At 40.2% G+C, this 21,940-nt stretch overlaps 1 protein-coding gene across 2 annotated transcripts in view; it reads right to left on the bottom strand.

The window, feature by feature from the left end:
* The window catches only part of FOCAD (focadhesin), a 150,801-nt gene that overhangs the window by 99,745 nt on the left and 29,116 nt on the right, over positions 1–21,940 (bottom strand). For both annotated transcript variants that reach the window (XM_089487868.1, XM_089487874.1), the window contains exons 10-12: positions 19,553–19,755; positions 15,497–15,754; positions 2,423–2,527 (exon numbers count right to left, since the gene is read on the bottom strand). In XM_089487868.1, coding sequence (XP_089343994.1) covers positions 2,423–2,527; positions 15,497–15,754; positions 19,553–19,755 — 566 coding nt within the window. The remainder of the gene's footprint in view (positions 1–2,422; positions 2,528–15,496; positions 15,755–19,552; positions 19,756–21,940) is intronic.

Raw genomic sequence — 21,940 nt, 5'->3', positions numbered from 1 at the left:
CTATCACAAGGTTTTCTGGGGCTGAGTATGTGACCTGCCCAGTGGGCTTCCATGGTCGAATAAGGAATCAAACCCCGATCTCCAGTCATAGTCCAGAGCTCAAACCACTATACCAAACTCGCTCATTCCACTTCCATATCTGGTATTAAAAATGATATACATTATATTCTTTTTATTAAAGGTAACCAACTAAAATATGTATATAAAAAAACAGTCATGGACTATGTTCCTAAGCTACCACTGCTGTTTAAATAAATTCATTTATTTTCTGACGTTTGAGCTGTTCATTATAAAGGGTAAATCTTTTGTTATATACAATTTTACCCTTAAGGTTAGATTGTCCTTAATCTGACAGATCACAAAAGAACAACTCTAATCAGATTCTTCTATCAGTTTCTAGAAGTCTCTCCTCTCAACATGCGCTTCCCAGTAAAATTAATCTGCCATTGAGCAGTTCCCTACATAAACTTGTCCCAAAGCATACACTGCTACAGTAATGTTTGGACACTGGAAACTACTGAAGTGAATCACAAAGGTTCCCTCATCCCAGGTGACTGACTTCACCTATACGAGAGCATATTCAACAGGATTACTGTGGAAGTGTAGGAAGAAGGCATCAAGAAGTGGTTTATGGTCCACTGCAATAGCATGCAGATAGGTCCTTAGATGAATTACAGAGGACTGTAGGGATAAAAAATTTCAGTTTCCCAAACTGCAGGTTCAAATGTTGGGCTTTTATGCATTGCCACTCCATCAGGCCATGGAAATCACTACTTCCAGCAGTGGCCAACAGAGAACAATAGTAACTTAGGCGGGAACCATACGGGCGAAAGCACCGGCCTGGATCCATACTAGGGTTGCCTTGGGGCGTCCTTTACAGACGCCCCCTAACCCTAGTACGTCCTCCGTACATCAAAATGGCGGCGCCCTGTCTACATGGGCGCCACCATTTTGACATGACGGCCACGTCGTGTGCAAATGGTGCAGTGTGGCGCAGCCATGACGTACTGGTGCTGCTACAGGGCGCTTGTGGTGCCCTTTCAGCAGCGCCGGAAGGAGCTCCTTTAAACGGCCGCACCAGCAATACAGAAGAGAAAGGGGCCAAGCGGCCCCTTTCTTTCCCCACCGCTGTCGGGGTGTCCTTAGGGCATGAAGCCCCAAGGACACCCCTTTCCAGGCCACGGGGAAGCGGCATTTTGCTGCTTCCCCGAGGCCTGGAAAAGCAGTGGATTGGGGCCTCTGGGGCTGCCGCTGTAGCAGCTGAGGCCCCAATCTGTAGGGGAAAGCGGGGTGCAGGCCGCCCCAAAGGGGCGGTCTATAGCTCTCCATATTCAACATGGATTCCACTTTGGAAAATATGAGTTACATGGCTAGACCCGACTACATTATCTCTCTGTATAAGCCAGCCAGGACTCTGAGAGGCCCTTGTCTCAGTCCCACTACCATCACAAGCATGGCTGGTGGGGGCACAAGGGAAGGCCTTCTTGGTGGCCACCCCTAGAATATGAAACTCCTTTTCTAGGACGGCAACAAAGGCCATCTCCTTTAGACAGGCTTTTAAAACAAAACAATATTAAAGAATGGGCTGGGGGGTGCTATAATGTTTTAACAACTGTTTTTAGCACTTTTATCAATTTAAATCTTTTAAAACTGCATTTTTTCTTTTATTGTGTGATTTGTTTTAATACTGTAATAGTTTAATTCTATTTTAATGCTCACTTTTGTATGTTTTCTACTGTATTGTTCTTTTAAATTGTGAGCAGCTTTGAATCTCAATTTTGGAGGAAAAGTGAGGTATAAATAGATGTAACAACAGCAAAAAAGAGCTGTTGCATTAATGGGAATTTAACATGACAACACTTTTATAAATTCCATTGAATCCACAAGCCTATTCTAGGTCCAGTACAGACCAGCATGAAAAGCCGGCTTCTAGCCGGCTTGGGGACATGGCATACACACAACACACGGTCCCATGACTCCCAGAAGCTGGTTTTACTTTGCCCAGCTGCCCGCGTCAGGGCACACCAGCGGCACGGGATTTAGACACTGCACGCTGCCAGAGCACTGTAAAGTCGCAGTGGGGCAGGAAAAGCCAGCTTTTTGCCAGCCCAAAAAGGAGGGGCGTTTTGCTGCTTCTTTTGGGGCCAGCAAAAAGGCAGACTGGGACCATGGCATGCAGTCACCACGGCCCCAATCCAGCTTTTTCAGCATCTCCTTGGTTGGGACTAGCAACTGAATTTAGGCTATTGAAATGAACTATAATTATGTAAATGATAGCAAACAATGTTCTAGACACATGTTGCTTTTGACAATTTATTCAACTGTAAATTAGGAGAGGTGTCATTTACCTTTAAAGGAAAGGAAAACAGTTTCCATCCTCCCCCAAATGAATATAAGAAAAAAGTTAGATATTCATGCTGACCTTGTGTACACCCAAAGCAGGCAAGGTATACAAGATATCCCGGCACAGTGCAGACTCCAGTGGTTTTCCCAGCTTAAACATCAGGACTGGAATCAGGTTTGGCACCTAATATAAATGAAATTCATATAAAACATGATATTCCATACAGTGAGCTACCTAACAGCAGTGATAAAACATTGCCTCCATTTCAAGATAGATTCTACAAGCATTCAGGAAATAATTAACTATCAATATAAACACCAAAAATACTGCCAGAGGTATATGGAATATATCCTGGAGTGCTAGAAAATGCAGTGCTAAGTGAGTTGTGGCAATGATTAGTTCCACGGCTCTTTTATTTTCCAACAATTCCACTCATTAATTTGCCAGTGGGGCATTACAAAGATTTCCATTTCAGTTTTACTATCTCCTTCCGGATTGAAACTTCCTGAATTTTTGAGGTTTCTCCCCCTCTTTGCCATTAACTCCAATTATTGTAATTTTAGAACCTACTCAGCGATCCCAGGTTTGGATGTTTATATTGGCTAGAAACCAGAGAATGAATTCATACCAAGACCCTTACTTTTTAGGTAATAAGCACCGAAATACTGTTAATATGACTATTATGGCTAAAAATTTATTTCCACTGATGGAATCAGAATGCAATAAACCAACTGGAACAGTTTGAATAAGGACTGGAGTGAGCTCTGTCAGGATTAGAGCCTTCTTCCAACCTGGTGCTAAATAATTGAGTGGTATTTATATCTGGTGAGCTTGCAAGACTTTGGCAGGTCTGCTAATAATAGGGTGTTCTGGGGTCTCTTATTCATAACATTGATATAAACTGATGCCAATTTGATAGCAATTAATCATAAATATGAATATAAATTTATATTTGGATGATTCTTCTACAGCTATTTAGATTATGTTCTATAGTCCTCTTTAGCGCTTCTAGGATCTTCATTTCTAAACCATGATTTTCAGATCACTTGAGTTTTGTTCAATGATCATGTTACATACAGTGCACCAGAAAGGACTCTCTTTTGATATGACTTTCCCAGGGGGACAGAGGGAAGCAACCTAATGTCTTTCAGGTTTTCAACAGTAAAATCATTTTTGTTAACAGGCTTTACTTGCATCTCTCCTTCATTTTCCACACAGAGAAAAGATACAGTTCTGTAACTCAACACCAAGACCATCAGTGCCTCCAAGAAAGTAGCACAGCCACAAGGGAAAATAATTTAGCATGTTAAAATCCTGCTGAGTTTTGAAATGCCAGGGCTTATTCATTTCTTAAATTACTGTACAAAATAGTGTTATTTATGGCAATAGAGAAAATTAATTACGGTCTTAACAAGTGACTCGGAAATTGTCATTTATTTGAGACAAAAGGTCAGTCCATTTTAAGTGTGGGAAGTAATTCTTTGTTTAGAAGAACACTTCAAACATGGCACCAACATGAACACATGTTGTCCATTTCATTTGCATGCAATCGTGCTCATAACTCAGGTTGTAATCCTTCCCCTCACCCAACTTCCCATATGGAAATCTATATTTTAATATATATTTTCTCCAATGATAACATTTTTCAGCAATTTTCCCAGTGACTGAAATATACTTCTCTACATTTTTTCAAATATATTGTTTTAAACACATGCATCTTTGAAATGTATGCATGGCTTTGTGCATGTTTTCCCACACTGAAATCATATGGCATTCTAAGGCAGGATACATTTTGTCCCACTGCAAGTCTTGGGAGGCACAAAATGGCTATTCTTGTAGGTAAATATGAACCCAATGAATTTCTTTTCCATATGAACATAAGCAGGGTGTCTGACAAAGTGTGCATCTACACTGTAGAAATAATGTAGTTTGCCATGGTTCCACCCTACAGAATCCTAGGATTTGTAGTTTTGTGAGATATCAGCACTCTTTGTCAGAGAAGGTTAAAGACCTTGTAACACTACAAATCCCAGGATCCCATAGGATGGAGCTATAGCTACAGTGGTGTCAAACTGCATTATTTCTAGAGTGTAGATGAACCCAAAGTGTGCCTTCTATCCCTGTCCCCAAATCATCCATATGTAAAGTACAGACATCTGTGTGGAGATCTTTATGTATATAATTGCTTTTAGAAAGGCTCCAACACTCTGCACTCCTGCTTTATAGAGAGATGCCAGGGGAGTGGCATTAGATGTCACTACTTGACTCATGGTACATATGGAACAAAGCTTAGACTAGAGTATGGCAAAATTCCTTTTTGGTACAGTACTTTGACTTTCTGAACCCTCTACCTAGTATAGTTAATTACCATAGTGGCTTGAGGATTTGGTGTTGAAATACCAAAATAAATAACCTTCTGAGGCTCCGGTGAGGCAAATTCATGTGGCCCTGTTCCCATGTTGCTTGAACACCTGAGCCATTCTTGTGAAAAGGACAAGCATTCCATCCAATATTGTGAACAAAGCAAGTATACCCCTCAAAGAGATTTCATGAAGTTTTCTATCTGTGACATATATCCTGAATTTCATGGGGCCAGCCCAAGATCAAGGCTAAAAGTCATGTAGGCTGGAGAGATATCTAAAACGGGGCAGCAGGCAGTGAAATCTCATCCAGCAGCCAAATATGAAAGGGGTGGGTAGTAAATGAGAAGATCTGTTTGAAGAAAGGAAAAGGAAAGGAGCAGTTGAGTTCAGACAGGGAGCCAAGGAACAGATCCAAAGAGGTGTGAGTAAGTGGGTCAGAACAGGAATCAGGGCACGACAAGGAGGCAAACACATTCAGATGTGGGAAGCATCTTCCCATCACGAGAATTTGAGTCAGCTGCTCACCACGTTTTTTAAGCAGCCTCTTCCCATGGCTTTCCACTGGAGTTAACTGGATGACAGCCTGTTAATCAGAGCAGGACAGAGCTGGGACTAATTAGGTTGAGTAAAGCTCAGCCCAGGTGCAGAAGAAGAAAGCAGAGAAGTAAACTTTGATAGAAACAGCTCAGGCCTTCTCACAAATCCATATTGTTTTTATTTTATTACAAAGCATGATTGCGGGGACGGAGAGGAGATATTGCTTGAACTTTTTTTCCCCCTGAAGGGTTTTCTCTTTTTAGTTCATCTTTAATCACATTAACAGCTACACAACTTTCTCTCTGATCTCAAAAAGTTTTCAGATGATAAATATTTTATTTGAAATTAGCATAACTTCAAACAGAAATCAAACGCTCAAAAACCATGTCGTTCCAAAAACCATGAGGCTATTCCCGTAATGTCCGACTTGGCAAGAATCACTGAACTTACTTTTAACATAATATAACAGAGAGATGCTTAGCAAAGAAACGCAGGAAAAAAACACTTATTGTTTCTGTGGTCAACTATTTTGCAGCACAGAATATGTTGGGTTCAAAAGCATATTTCATTAAAATTGAGGTTTTTAAAAAAAAATACATTGGACTATATCCAATATTAGTCTTACCTAGATCTACTGAAATTTAGAGTGTGGTGCAAAAGATCTCTTTGATCTGAGGATTTACATTTTTGGGGCTAAAATTCTACTTCTTACAACATGCCACACTTAGGATAACCCATTCTCCATCCAGGATTTAAGCATCGGCCAAACTATAATTTATCCGGCCAAACTGTATAATTTATCTTCAACTTGGCCAGACATATATGCAAAACATATACCTCCTCTGAACAAATCTTGCCAAGTAAACCCGATGATAGGGTCGCATTAGGGTCACCATAAGTCGGAAATGACTTGAAGGCACGTAACGACAACAAATGTGTGTGTGTGTGTGATATATATAGTGTTATACATACAGTATATATATGCATGTGTATAATACACACACACACATGCAAACATGTCCTCATGCAGCCAACCACCCAGGAAAAATCAAAGATGCCAGTGTGGACAGAAATGTATGTCCATATAGTATTTCCATGTATGACTCTACATAGGCGTCTACTTTCAAACTGGGAAACGAGTGCTGCTTATAGCTTTATTTTTCACAACCACCACCAGCTTTTCAAAAACAACAACAAAATCCAGTCCTTGCCAATGCTAAATGAGCATTTAGTCTTCATTTTTTTCAACAGTTTTCCAGCAGCCACCCTCCAGATTCATTAACTCTTGATGCAGACGAACCTGTCTCAGAAAAGCCACTGAATGTGTTGCTTAGCAACGCAGCATTTTCAATTCCTCACCATCCCCAAAGATTCAGCAGTTAGGTCAACCTTCTCCATTAGGTGCCTGACAAAAGATTTACAGGATTTGCCTTTAAAAGTAGGGAAAAGGGAGGGACCTGCATTTCTAAACAATCCAGAATCTCAATACAAGGCAGTCTCACAAGCAGATGTACAGCTAGCTGTGCATTAGATTATTAGCCTGTATCAAAACATGTCATTTCATAAAATAACAACTATTTCACACACATACTTTCTGGCTACAGAAACGGATCACCCGCGTAAAGTAAGGGCGCAGTGTACTTGAATTATGGTGATATTCATAGGTTTTCCATGTAGCCTTATTGAGATGATTTGGCCTCATTTTGCCTTGTATCCTCTGACTGCTTTTGCCACATCTCATCTTAGTATGAAAGCCACCTCATTTCTTTGCATTTTTTCATTCCACAAGTAGAACACTTTGTAGTTGTCTGATTCAAAATGGCCCATTCCAGTCTATTTTAATTTACTCCCTCCCAATACTTCTATGTTCATACGTTCCATTTCCATTTTTACTATCTCTAGCTTCCTTTGGCTCATGCTTCTTACGTTCCATGTCCCTATTTTATGTGTGATGCTACTTTGAATAGCATTTGCCTTTTCTGAGCATGTTTACTACTTGTCTTCCTTCCCTGCCCTTAACTGTTCTTGCAAGTTCCCCAAATAGTAGGGCATAAAAATATCGTAGGTGTTCTTGTGGGTTGAGAATCAAGGTAATTCCACAATACCAAAAGATAGAATACTGTCTTTACATGAGGCAGAACCTTTGTTCTGAGTTGGTATCAGCCCTCCATGTTTGAAAAAACAAAAAATGCAATAGAATTTGGAGGACAATTTTTCTCCCAGCCATTTTTTGTGTGCTCATAAAAAGGGGGAAAAAACTCTGGACATGGCTGGTGGCTAAAATTCAGAGACACTGTTTGCAATTCTTCAAATGAGTATGTCATAAAATGCCAACCTTTGAGATAGTTGGAAATTGAGTTTCCTACAAATTCCACAACAAAACCAAACTCCAGAGAACTAAAATACCCTATCTGGTAGGAAGTGGACTAATAAGAATGTAACCCTTCAGAACTTCTGTTGATCATTTTTTAAGTTGCAGGAATCTCCCCCTCCCAGATAGTGCATGTTCCACACTGAAGAAACATTGCCATTTTAGGACTGTAACATGGCCATATGTGCTAGAGAATTCTAGAGGTTGTAGTCCAAAAAGTAACTTACCCAAGCTGTGATTCAGTTGAAGTTGTTTCTTCAAATAGAAAACAGCTATGACATCTCCAGGGATAAGCAAACTATTTTAAAAAAATGCTCCCAAACTTAAGTATTCCCTCATTGTACTATACAAAACAGAAGAATGTTCATGGGGGGAAAATTCACTACAAACCCCAGGTGGAAGTTGAAAACCAAAAGTGTGGCAATCATAAGGTTTGTATAAAAGCATCTGAAAAGTGATGAGGCATGGTGAATTTCTTTGTCTCTGCTATTTGGACACCCGCCAAGTTAATTTATCCATATGCTTTTGCTATTCTAATCATGTTTCATGGCCTTTAAAGAAAAGATATGTTTCTCACATCATTTAAAAGAATGCAAGAGGATGCAGAAGAAGAGCTCAACATTCCCTGGGGGGAAACATAAAGAGCTAGCACTTGGCCACCTACCAGGAATAGACAGTGCAGATACTGGAACACTGGCCAAATCCTACCCATATTGTCCAACATCTATCGGGACATCCCACAATGCTATGCATCAGCTGCAACATCTCCTCTGTAAGGCCTGTCTTAGAACACTATATTAAGTTCATCCAAAAGCAAGGTGGTACAGGTAAGGAAAACCTACTGTTCAAGTTGTTAGAGAACACTTTTGCCATCATACGTATCAGGGCTGGTGAACACATTATTTTCCAGCTGTTGAATGTCAGCTCCCATCAGCGCTGACAGAAATGATGGAAACTCTAGTACAACAACATGCAGGGAGCTACAGGTTTCTCCTCCTCAGTACACATGGTAACACCACCAGACATTAAGAGTGAGCTTAAGCTATCTTAACTTGCTGGCCCAATGACAGAAAACCTGCCGTTAAGTTTTCAGTCTTTTCTGTAGTCATAAACATCCCCCCCCCCCCCAAAAAAAACACATCCTGAATAATACAGATAATTTGTTTTTATAACATCTTGGGCCTTAAAACATTTACAGATTATACATATTCTGCAGTCTCCACATCTTTTCACTCTGCTCAGTCTTGAAAGCAGTGTACTCTGCTTTCATCTTTCAACTTTTTAATAGTTAGCAAGAAAACCACCAGAAATACATGCATAGGATTACATTCATTTACCACAGTCCCTGGTTCCAAGATCAGAGGATTTAGAATGCTGCCATTATTGTTTAAGGCAATTTTCTGCCAACAAAACCAAGTTTTATTGATTTTCCTTTTTTTAAAAAAAAGTATATCTTAACCTCTCCCTAAATAACACCACATTTTGGCTGATCCATGGTCTTTTATTTTTAATCCAAAATACAGGAGAAATATATCTTCAGATGAATTTCCCAGAAAGGTGTCATTTACTAGCCAAATATTTTATTGCTGCAGTTGAGATATCCATAAAAGGGTGAATATACCCCAGAGACTCATAATCCACTAATAATGGTAATAGATCTTGTGTTACAATGCACAAATGACCTCTCAGTCAAATGATTTAATTTTTCTTCTTCTTGCATCATGGCTGGATTCACATACAACAGCATTTTTGTTTTTGTACCCCACAAAATGAGTTATTTCATCCCATTAGAAAAAGTTTTTAAAATTCTTTTGTGAACCAAAGAAATGAGTATTAGCTCCACAGTGATTTTATTGTATTCAGATTAATACTACAAGCACTCTTAGGATTCTAGCACCTCAAAGCACTGCTCCACACCATGATGCCTCCATTTCTTGCCTAGTAAGGTACATTGGCAACAGATCCACCACATATATTATACAACTCAGCCATGGAACAAACAGATAAGCTAACAGTGAGAGAAAATACAGTGGTACCTCGCCATCTGCTAGCATGGCTGTGTGCATGCACCACCATTGGGGTCAATGGGACCTGAAGTCACACTTTTTTTGTATTCGGCGGAGGGGCAGGGGTCCAGAATGAATCCCCCGTGGATACGAAGGCCTGACTGTAATCCTTCACAGATATCAGTGGGCACATCAACACTTTTACTATTCATACTAGCTTCATACAACTGTCATGGCTTGATCCTATGGAATCCTGGGTTTTATAATTTGCTAAGGTCCATAGAATTTGCTGCTAGAAAACTTTAGCCCCTGTTTACAGAGAATTGTAAGGCTCTTAGCAAACTTAGCATGCTATAGTGTTTTGAGTACTGAGCTCCATGGTTCAAATCCTTGTTCAACCACAGAAACTCACTGGGTGACCATGGACAGCCTCACCACCCCCAAAAAAATCTTGCAAAGAAAACCCTGTCACTATGTCTGTCCTCAGATGATATGAAATGAATCCAGACATGTTCTGAGTATACATGCCTATCAGGGACCTTGTAATTTTGGTAAAATTGTGTTTCAAGCAAATTGGATTCAAAACACCACATTCACACAGAACTCTATAAAAGGGGAATTTTGTTGAATATACAGCAATTAAGATATACAGAATAGTGGGGGAATAGGAAATATAATGATAGAGGTTGTAGAAAGACTGGTCCACTCCTGAGAGACACCCAAAGGTGCCAGAAAACACAGAAATTTGTTCTCCTTATATTAATATGAATGCTGAGTTGAAGGTCTATGTACTGCTCTAAGCACACATTTGACAGAATCAGGCAGAGACTTCATGAGTCCTTCCAGAGCAGGATGGTAGGACCTGTAGCTTCCTTATTTCCTGCAGCATTTGGGAATTCCAAAGTATTTATAAGGTGTTCTGGTGACAAGATCACAAGCTTGCCCTTCAACAGAGAAGCACAGAACTTGTCACAGTGGTGGCAAGAAGACAAACTAAAGTTGGGCTAAAAAGAGAAAACCAACAGGGAAAATTAATTCAAATAAGTTGAAAGCAAGCTTTTCATACTGTCTTGCTTGCAGGTGGAGAGATAGTTTAATTATTACATCTCACACAGGGCCAAGTCTCCTTCCCACCCAAATGGGTGGGGAAACTTGTAGCCAAATTTGAACCTCTAGGAGTTTCAATATGGCTTCCTGTGCTTCCCCTAATGCCTACATCTCATTCCCCATGACACAGTTCTCATTCCAAAAAGTTGTCATGCCTCATCTGAGGCTTACACTCTGGGAGCCATGAGTTATAAGCTAAAATATGGTGGTTGTCTTTTAATCTATGTATTCATTTAGGCATTTGTTTATCACCCATCAAACTTTGCCCCCACATTTTGGCAACTGGCTCCACCCACCACTTGAATGTGGCTGCTGGAAATTTCTCTTAAACTTCTCTGAAAGAAGTTCTCCTCCAGTACAACAGCTTGTGTCAAAGACAATATCCAAAGGCTGGCACTCTGTTAGTGACGTGCACAAGAGTAAGCTGCACTATGCATGCAGCGTTATTTCTTTCTGGATAAAGAAAATAGTCATATTTAGTGACATAAGTAGAATTGTGCATTTGGGACTGCTGTGCATGCAGAGGCACATTAAAGAACACAGAGTAGGCTATGTATTGCTTCTACATAGAAGTCTACTGAGTAGTGCACTACTAACTGAAATTTCACAATGAAATTGCACAACGTCAGCCATGTACCTTTCATCATTTATCTACATGTGTTGTGCTACAATGGTACTCAGTATAGGGTTTGTGTAACGTAAGTCTGCTGGTGAATAATTACACTATGCTGAAGCAATGTCAAATCTCAGCCATAATATGTAAAGGCCTGATGATATTCCTTGAAGAACCAACATGAAGCATCTTTATGGCAAATCTGATGCAATATGTTCAAAGCCACTTTGGCAACAAGATGCAGGAGAACTGGGGAGACAAACATCCTGATACAGAAGTATCTATTTGTATGAAGAGTTTTAAAAGAGAATATCCTTTGAGAATGACATCATATTGTTGGCTCCACAATTGCTTTATTATGTTGACTAGTAAGAGAACACCAGAAATTCAATCTTTCAAATTCTTTGTAGAAAAGCATTTAAAATTGTACCTTTTACTAAAACAAAAAGGTAACTGTCTATAGCTCCCATTACAGATGGAACATGAATCAATTAAAGAGATTTTTTAAAAAATAGGGTTTCAGTTTCAGGATTTACAGAGGCATTCCCAATTTACATGGACGTGATCTGTTGTAAATCTAAAAATAATTTCCGATGGCAAACCTGTATCTTACTGCATCATGGTAATATCATACATGTATCTGGAATCCTACCAAGACACTCTAGTAGGATTCAAAAGCATCTCAAGCAGCAATTGACAAATTAAGATTTACAGTGCCAGGCCTGTGGAGAAAGGCAGTAACCTCAGGGAGGCAGATTTTGGGCAGCAAAAAAGGGAAGCAAATTGTTAGCAATATAATTTGTTAGTAAAATATTTGTACTGCTAGAGATAGGAAAAGGAGTTTAAGAGTTTTTCTGCCTCCTGTTTCTAAATAGCATGATTGGCTTCAGATTCTATGCAACTAAACCTCTGTGGGTGATTGTCTCCATTTGCTACTCCACTTCAAGCAGCAAACCCAAAGATTCATGTTCCTTATAGCTCCTACCACATGGTTTCTATTTTAAATATTTTATTAATACTATATTGTTCAAAAAAGGAAGCAAGAATATCCCTAATACAAATCAATCTTAAATTGCTGTTCCCTGAAAGTTGAGTCATAAGCATGTCTGCATTGGCCAAATAGAACGTCCTCTCCCATCTCACAGTGATCAATCCAGATGACACGGGGCCCAATCCCTGAATGTGGTGTGAACTATGGTGATGAAGTACAGCCAGTTCAGCACCAAACCCACATTATACCATTTTATAACATTTTAAAAACATTTTACCATTTTAAAAAACTCACCTTTTCCTCTGGATCTTCCCAGAAAATCCAGAGCCCTCCAGAGCAACATTGGACAGCTGTTCATACATGCATCTTCCTGGCACATATCACCCCCTCTGAGGTCAGAACTAGGTATCCAGCCATGTGATTGACACTACACTTCATTTTTGGCTTCAGAGGGAGTGATTCCTGCTAGCAGTGGAAAGCACAGTGGGACACATGTGTGAACAGCTGCCTAGCATCAGTCCGGAATGCCTAGGTAATGGGGAAAATTTGGGGCAGCTTCTGATCAGAACACTTTAGCTTGCTCCCAGACTAGCTCGTTTGGATGAAGCCTCAGAGATTTAAACAAAGTTTAATTTCATTGATTGAGCACCTTGCTGCAAAGCTACCCAATTGCCCATGCCAGCAGTGCTTTAGAAAACATTATTTTTAATTCTTAATTTTCATTATTTCAGTATGCACTTGATTGGCTATTTTAATTTTTTGGTTTTTGAAACAGCAGATTTCATATGCAGACTATTAATGTTAACTCCACCGAAACCTAACAAGCCTGCCTTCAGGCTTTTTCCAGAAGTCAGCATGTGAATACTTTGTGGATCACAAATAAAGAAAATGGGTCACAGTCCGTCATGACTTTTAAACCCTAACAACTACTAAGGATTCCAAACTCCCAAAGAGTTCTGTGACCCATTTGTGGAGATCTGACAGAAAAGCTTCACAAAATCTAATGCCCTTCTGTTAATAATAAACTCAGCCATGAAACCTCCCAACAAGCCAAATACCCCCAATTTATAGATCCAAATTTCATTTTAGAGAAGACACTATGGTTGACCTGGGGTTTAACCTGTATCTTGATCCATGACTATGCAAATAATTTACAGCAGACAGCCACTGGCACCAAGCTCTCTGTGGTTCTACTCTTTCTATTTCCCTATTACATACCATAGAAAGCAAATTTGTTTTTGATTCCAATGGAAGACCTCAAACAAAGACAAACCAAGCCATCTGAGGCTGAAAAGAAATTCCCAAGTTCCCCATTTCTTGTAAAGTAGTTTCCATTTATCTGTTTTGAATTAATACGATAAAAGCCTCATGAACAAACCATCTGCAGGCAGCTGTTCCCACAGAGAGCTGCAAACTGTATGGCACAATTCCCTCAGTTCTCATTCTTTAGGTCTTTTTTGCATTTTAAGTGGATATTATTAAAAACAAAGAGACATGTGAGGAAATTAAATACAGTGATCAGCTGTAAGATTTCCAGAAAAGTGTTTCGGTTCTTATTACACTATTGTTAGTCTTTGAGACTCTTTGTACTTTATGGTACATAAATAACCATTATATGGGTACTGTTCTATACCTTCTAATAATTCTGCAGTAAGAAATGCTTTAAAAGAACAAAAAAAAAAAGACTGTTTAATGTCACTTTAGTGTTACCAGCAGATCATTACAAAATATTTCATGCTTTTTTTTGTCTGCTCACTGTTGCAAAAATTAATTGACACAATGCAATCAATAATGCCTGGTTGCATTTGAACACTATAACATTCTATTCTATTTATTTATTAATGCATTTATTTATTTCATATCCTACCTTTCCCTTAGTAAGGGACTCACGGCAACTAAATAATTAATAAATAACGTCAGTGTACAGGACTTAGCAGAAAAGCCCAAGGGTCGTTTCATGCATTGCATGTATCTGCCTGTATAGCTTTTATGTACAAGAGTCTCTGTGGAGAAGACAGCCATGCACCATCAACCAAATCATGAAATGACATCAGATAAGGCTAACTGTGATTCTTTGGGCACCTCTAGATGTGCTCCAAAAAGGCACACTTTTTTAAAAAATAAGGAAGGAAAGGTGAGGAGAGGAGAGGAGAGGAGAGGAGGAAGTGAAACCAAGAAAATAAAAAAATATTTGTTACTATATGGTAGAGGTACTCTCTGCCACACAGAGCAAATAGGAACCATGATGGGTAAAGAGAGGAAAGAAGCTGGGAGGAGGGTGTTGAAATTCATTACAGATAAGGCACAAGGAAATGGACAACATTAGGGTGCACATAGAGCTACAGCAGCGGAGGGCAACTGTGGTCCCCCAGATGTTTTTGGCATAAAACCCCCACCAGTTCTAGCCCAGCAGTCAGTGGTAAGGTTTTTGAAATCCACCTAAAAGGTCACAGTTGCTTACCCTGGAGCAAGAAATAAAATCTGGCTTATTAAGAGGCTGAAAAAGGACATCCTGAGATGCTCTGAACAAACCTGGATATTTAATTACTTAATGATTATATTTATTTCTTGTCTTTCTCCAAACAAAAGACAAGGTACCTCTAAACCCTAATGGTAAAAAGAAAATTACCATAGTACTTAAAAACAATGTAAAATCACTTTAAAACATACCAATACAAGTACAGCACATATAGCCCATTAAAAGAACTCTTCTGCATGGCCAATTAGTCATCAAATGCTTGTTAAAATAAAAAGGTCTGCTAGCAGAAGCAGAACAGAGATGGGGCCAATCTAGTCTCTGATGGGAGAGAATTCCACAGCATGGGAGCAGCCACCCATGTCCTCACCAACCGTAGCTGCTATGGCACCAAGAAAAAGCTCTCCACCTAGGATCTTAAAACATGGGCAGATGCAGTCTTCCATATAATTTGGACCAAAACCATATAAGATTCAAGTTGACTCCAAACAAAACAGCTCTTAGAGGTATCAACCAAAAGGCACTGTAGTTGCCACCATTTCTGCCTTTCAAAGAGTCACCCGATGTGGTCCACACCGCCTGCATCCCCTCCCTGCCAGTGATGCTACTGCACCACAGACTGATTTGAAACAAATCAGTAAACTATTAACTGCAGACCTTTCATGTCAGTTGTCTAAACTATTATTACCTGGGATGAATCTGCTTTGGCAATTTCAGTAGTAGTAGCCAGTACATCACGAAGGCTCTCTCCATTTTCTTGAACAAGGAGATAGGCCAGCAGAAGGAAAACATGGACAGGGACATCAGTTGTAATAGGCAGCATTGACTTCACAGAAGATAACCAATCAAATGTAGAAGACCTTTTTCTCAGAAGCTCAAGGATCTTCCAAGTAGTGTGCAATGAACCATAAGCACTGGTTATGGGGAAGAAGCGATCAGAACAAGCCTAAGGCACATGAAAGATACACATTAGAACATTGAAAACCTCTCCACCAGAAAATTGTATCCAACCAACTCTTTAAAAATACCTTTAAAACAAAAATTAAATTGTTCTCGGTGATTTGTGTAAAAAGCATGTGTGAAGAATAACAAAAAGCCCTTGCTGTGAAAGCTTTTTCCTCCACATAAATTACTGACATTCCTGTTGATAATTATGACTTCATTTCCTAAGTGAGATGACATGTATCACAAACTTTTTTTACTTTCCACACAGTCATCATTGGAAGAAAGCACTAGAGTTCAATCAGAAAAGTTATTCCCACATTTGGGGCCCCAAGCAATTTGGGATTGCTGCATTACTGAAATTATCTGAATTCAATGGTTTGCTGAAATTACCTGAGTTCAGTAGGACAAAGAACTAACTTACTTGGCTCATGGATGCAGAATCTTTCAAAATAGAACCCCACCACTGCCACCATCAAAGGGAGAAGGGGCCGGGGCGTTTTTAGCTTATAAGCCACTTCACATAGGATATGCAGACTTAGAAATTTAACCATGCATCTAAAAACAAGTAATGTGTAACAGATAGAAGCATGCATTTGGAAGTGAAGGCAGTAGCTCCATGGTAAATATCCAGTAAGGGGCAAACTCAGATTTGCTGCCCTTGAACCTTCACTTGCCTTACATGATAGAACACAGTAAAGAATAGGACTTTACATCCTGCCTCTGGAGTGAGAGACCTTTGGGTGGGAATATTGTCTTAAATGCATTTGGTAACCCGTGGGATTTAAGTATTAATTTATCTCCAGTCAATGATTCAGTGGGTCTGCTCTAGCTGGGAGTAGCAACTGAGGGTGCATGTATACTGTAGAAATAATGCTGTTGACTTTAACTGGCATGGTTTCATCCTACAGATTCCTGGCATTTGTAATGTTGTGAGAAACTAGGACTTTGTCTGGGAAAGCTAAGGATTTGTGAAACTCAAATCCCAGGATTACATAGAATGGGGCTACATCACTTCAAGTAGTGTCAAACTGCATTATTTCTGCAGTGTTTGTGCACCATGGATTTCATTCAGATCACAGGGAGATGTACACAGAAGGCAGAGTGAGCAAAAAGCACCCCACCCTTTACATAAGCAACCATGGACCCAAGCCAACATGCAGGGTGATCTCCAGATCAAGATCTGAAAGAATCACAGTATTTAACCACAAACCATCTCAATTCATGATATCACTGCAGGCTGGGATCTATCTGAACATGTTCTAGTTCCAGCTGCCTCAGTAATGTTTCTCAGGAGTATCGTTCTCACTTGAGAGAAAGTCACAGCACAGCATTTGCCCAACAATGGTGCAGACTGTGCAGAAGCAACTGTCAAGCAACTTGGGCTGCTGTTGCCCTATGTTTTGCAGGACCTAATCCTCCTCTGCAGTTATAACTCCTGTGTCAGATAAACCTTAGCATATGGGAGGAGAGTGTTGCTCTCGTGTTTCAGATCTGCCAAGACATTTTTGTATAAGCAGCCAGAGCAGTTCCAAGGAATGGCACACACCCGTTTTAATTATATTGCTCAATGTAATGTAAATTCATTTTGGATAATGGGAAGTATAATGCTCCTGTACTTTAAATGACCTTTTAAAAAGCCATTTCAAGTAGGAAAATATTTTAAAACTACTCTCCCCCCTGTTTATCGCTTTCAATTATGGCACACTGAAAATTAAGATCCAGCCACCTGCAAAGTTGCCACTTTGACTGATAGAGCAGCTTAGAGGTAAATGTGCCCCGTTCACTATTCCCAAAGGGCTCCTATTGCCTTCTATTGTTTTAATTCTGTGCTGGCCAAATGGCCGTAATAAAGTTGTTGTTGTTATTATTATTATTATTATTATTATTATTATTATTATTGTTTTAATTCTTCTATCCACTATGTGAACAGAGCAGAGTGGGCAGGAGAGCAAGGAGATATGGCAGCCTTACTTTTACAGGAACCCAATCATATAAGACAAATAACTATTTTAGCCCCATTGAGCATAACAGGACTGACATCTGAGTAGACAAGCATACAACTGCACGGTAAGACATTTCCCTCCTGCCTCCCAAAACAGCACCTTGAGTAAATTACAGTTTCTACAATAAGGCCACCAGGGATATAGTTTACCAGTCTGAAACATTCTTAATTAAGGAAGTTCTATTATATTTGGATGCTGGGATAGGGGATGGGTTGCAGATGGATTGTTGACCATTTTCTAGTAGACCATCTTAAGGACTACCAGTTTTGAGAACGGTAGACTAGACAGATCTGTGTGTGGCCTAGAGGTTTTGCCAGCATACTGCCACCATTGCTAAGTAGCCAAGTGAGGCACAGTTACTATCTGTTCCTAAGTCCATGCCTGGATCTGGAGGAAGATTAAAGGTCCTCCCCACATTTTGATTGCTATCATCCTGGCCTTGGAGGGAGAGAAGGAGATGCAGGCACAGCTCTACCATACCTATGCCTAGAGGAAGTTGAAAGGTCCTCCCTCTTTCTTAGCTGCTACCATCTTGGCCTTGGAGGGAGAGAAGAACTGGCAGTATCTCCTGGACTTGATCTTCTCCACTGCCATTTTATTCTCCTTTTATGTCATGTCTTTTTAGATTGTAAGCCTGAAGGCAGTGAATCGTCAAATTGACAACCTGTAAGCCACACTGAGAGCCTCTGTGGCTGAAGAGCGGGGTATAGATAACCTAAATAAACAATGTCCTTGTTTCTAATATTCTCTGGCAAATATGCTTACATATATGTGTATACCTTGCTTGGCCATGAAACCCACTGGGTGATCCTGGGCAAGTTACATACGCCCAGCCTCAGGGAAAGACAAGAACAAACCTCCTCTGAACTAATCTTGCCAAGAAAGCCCCCATGACAGGGTCACCTTAGGGTTGCCATAAGTCAGAAATGACTTGGGCACATCACACATTATATATGTGCACCTATTTGTCAATTCACATTTTATATTAGAGGCTAACTCCCATTCATTATCACAATTAGTATAAATCCATTTGCTGAAAGGTCAATCAGCACTTGTGTAAATCCCATTATTCAACAGTTCTGAATTAGCTGGGACTAACATGACAATTCAGGCATTAGTGTACAGCAGGAATGGAAATCATGCCATCTTCCAGATGTTTTTGGTCTGCAAATCCTGGCATTCCTCATTATTGGCTACATTTGCTAGGGATGCTGCCAGTTGCAGTTAAGCAACATCTCTAGGACTGCTGATGGTGTACAATTTTAAAATTCCAGGTCTGCCCATAAAACCAGAGTAGGTCTTACAAGACAGTCACTTATTTTAACTGAAAGACACCTCATGAATTCATGAACTAGGAGTTTATTTCTGGATAATATCTCAACCACATTATATACTGTGGAGTGAACCGTAGTGGTCACTACAGCAGATAAAGGCATTTAATTCAGGGGTGGGTAACACGTGGCCCTCTAGATGTTGTCAGACTGCAACTCTCACTAGCCTTGTCAGAATAGCCAATTGTGAAAGATGCTGGGAGCTGCAATCCAACAATATCTGGAGGGCCACATATTGCCCACCCCGATTTAGCAGAAGCAGCCTTTGTAAATTTAGGTAATTTACTTGCAGTCCCCTTAGAATCTGGTACACCCTTTCACCATAGAAAGAATCCATGTTTTAATACAAGTTCTCATTCGTACAATAGTATGCTTGAAGCAGAGAAGGTGGGAGAAGCACTGAAATATTACTATTTTCTCCCCAGCAAGATAAAATGAAAGTATGTAATGGGGAAAAACTTTTACTGGTTGGTTTTTCTCGTTCATTTCTTCCTGCTGTACAATTTCTAGAAGATTAATGGCCAACTGCTGTCTTGTAGTGCCTCCACTGTCCTCAGTTATGTAGTCCTGTACCGCTGTGGAGGATAAGATCTGCAGTGCAGGCATCACCAAGGTAAGGGCTGCTGTCTGAGTCTTCTTGGTTTCAGAACAGGAAAGGATCTTGATGGCTAAAGAAGCAAGAATAAAATAGTACCTGGAACTTTAAAACATTATAGCAGGGGTAGGCAACCTGCGGCCCGCGGGCCAGATGTGGCCCGGCAAGGCCTTGGGACTGGCCCCAGCCCGGTCCTGCCGCCGATTGTCACCGGAGCCTTTGGCCTCTCACATGAGGGTGTGGGGCCTTTGACCTATCAGGAGGAGGCGGGCAAGGGGGGGCAAGCGGTGGGCAAGGGGGGCAATTGTCTATAGAAGCCTCAGAAACATGCATTTATATTAACATTTTTTAAAAAATCAGCATTTTTTTCACGTGTCCTCCATTTCTTTTTTAAAAGTGTCCTCCATTTGAAAATTTTGTCCTACATTTGTCCCGGTTTATTTATTTATTTAATTTTTTAAAAAATATTTAATTTTTTATTTTTTGGCTTCAGCCCCCCAGTTGTCTGAGGGACAGCAACCTGGGCCCCGGCTCAAAAAGGTTGCCTACCCCTGCATTATAGGATATGCGAGTTCTCAGTGATGTATTACAAAAGGAACTGACAATCAGATTGTATTTTCTCTTCCTAAAATTTAGAACTTCCAACACACTTTCTGCCTCTCTATTTCACACATATCCAAAATCCATCTACACCTGACACTGAAAAGAACTCCATTATTATTATTATAGTAGGATAAATAAAGAATAAGACAAAACCACCAAGAATAAGATTAACATATCATGTTCTTCATCATTCTATAATTGCAGCTTCAAGTACAGAAAGATCAGTCACCAGAGATAGTTTTCACATTACTTGCCACTGTCAGAAATATGATATCTTGAAAAGACATGACAAAGGGTCTTTTAGCACCTTAAAGATGGTCAGGTTTTATCTGGCTTAACTTTTTGTGGATTTCAGCCTGCTTCATCAGATGCATAGTCCATAAAAGTATAATGCTCCCAAAATCTGTTAATCTTCTGAGTGCCAATCTGGTAGTTTTACCGAAACAGGACAATGTGGCTTACTTCCCATACATACATACACACACACACACACACCATCACGCAGGGATGTGAAAGACCTGGAGTTACCATTTGGTGGCATTTCTTCAGTTGCACCTGCATTTCCTTCTTTGTTCATATCAGTTTGGAAGACTGGTGTTTCCTCCCACACAGAAATTTGTACAGATTTTCTATATGCATTTTCCATAATATATGTGCATTTGAGAGTCAGTGTGGTGTAGTGGCTAGATCATTGGGCTACAGCTCTAGAGACCAGAGTTCAAATCCCCATTCAAACATAAAAAACCACTGGGTGGCCTTGGGCAAGTCACACTCTCTCAACCTCAAAGGATGACAATGGCAAATCTATTCTAGAGAAACTTGCCAAGAAAACCCTATGATATGGTGCCTTAAGGTCATCATAAATCAAAAATGACTTAAAGGCACACAACAGCAACAACAAATGATGTATTGGTGTTCTTTTTCCAATATATGCATTTTTCTGTGCACTTCCCCCACTGTCTACAGCAAGTCTGTGTATATACAAAAACTGTATGTTTTTAAGCTGCTTGTATTTTTAAAGTTTACAGTCGGCCCTCCATACTCATGGCCTTGACACTCACAGTTTCGATTACTCACAAAGTCAAGGCCCCCCCAAAGACCCTTCTCCTGCCGATGCAATGGGAAAGGACTGGGAAGGAGAAGGGTCTCGGAGGGGCCAAAGCACCTCTTGCCTTCTCTTCCCCATCCTCTCCTTGGGACGCCCAGGGAAAGGATGGGGAGGAAAAGGGGCAGGGAGACAGTTAAAGAGATAAAAGGGTGGGGGGAAAGGAGCACACATCCCTGCTGCACTTTCCCCACACGCCCTTCCCTTTAACTGGATTCTTAGTGGGGAGTGGAGTCATTCACGATTTTTCCATATTCTTGGGGATCTCATTCCCTTAACCACCACAAATATGGAGGGAGAACTGTACACAATATTTTTTGCATCCCCAAAGCCTTGCAAAGATGCACATTTCAGAAGCAATGTAGTGCCCCTCGAAATGAGAATTCCACTCCCCCATGAAATTTTCTTTAGTCCCAAAATTTGGTGAGATACTGCAAACTGGTCCCACCTAGAATGCCTATATTTGCTGTGTTCACATTTCCTTGTTAACCTTGTCTTCCTCTGTGCTTCTAAATTGTAGAATTCAAAGACATAGGTGTCTTAGTGTGGA

This window comes from Sceloporus occidentalis, unplaced genomic scaffold (genome assembly GCF_023333645.1).
Source record: "Sceloporus occidentalis isolate IW3139 unplaced genomic scaffold, rSceOcc1.0.p SCAF_1, whole genome shotgun sequence".
Classification (NCBI taxonomy): Eukaryota; Metazoa; Chordata; class Lepidosauria; order Squamata; family Phrynosomatidae; genus Sceloporus; species Sceloporus occidentalis.
This window is presented reverse-complemented; position numbering and strand designations above follow the sequence as displayed.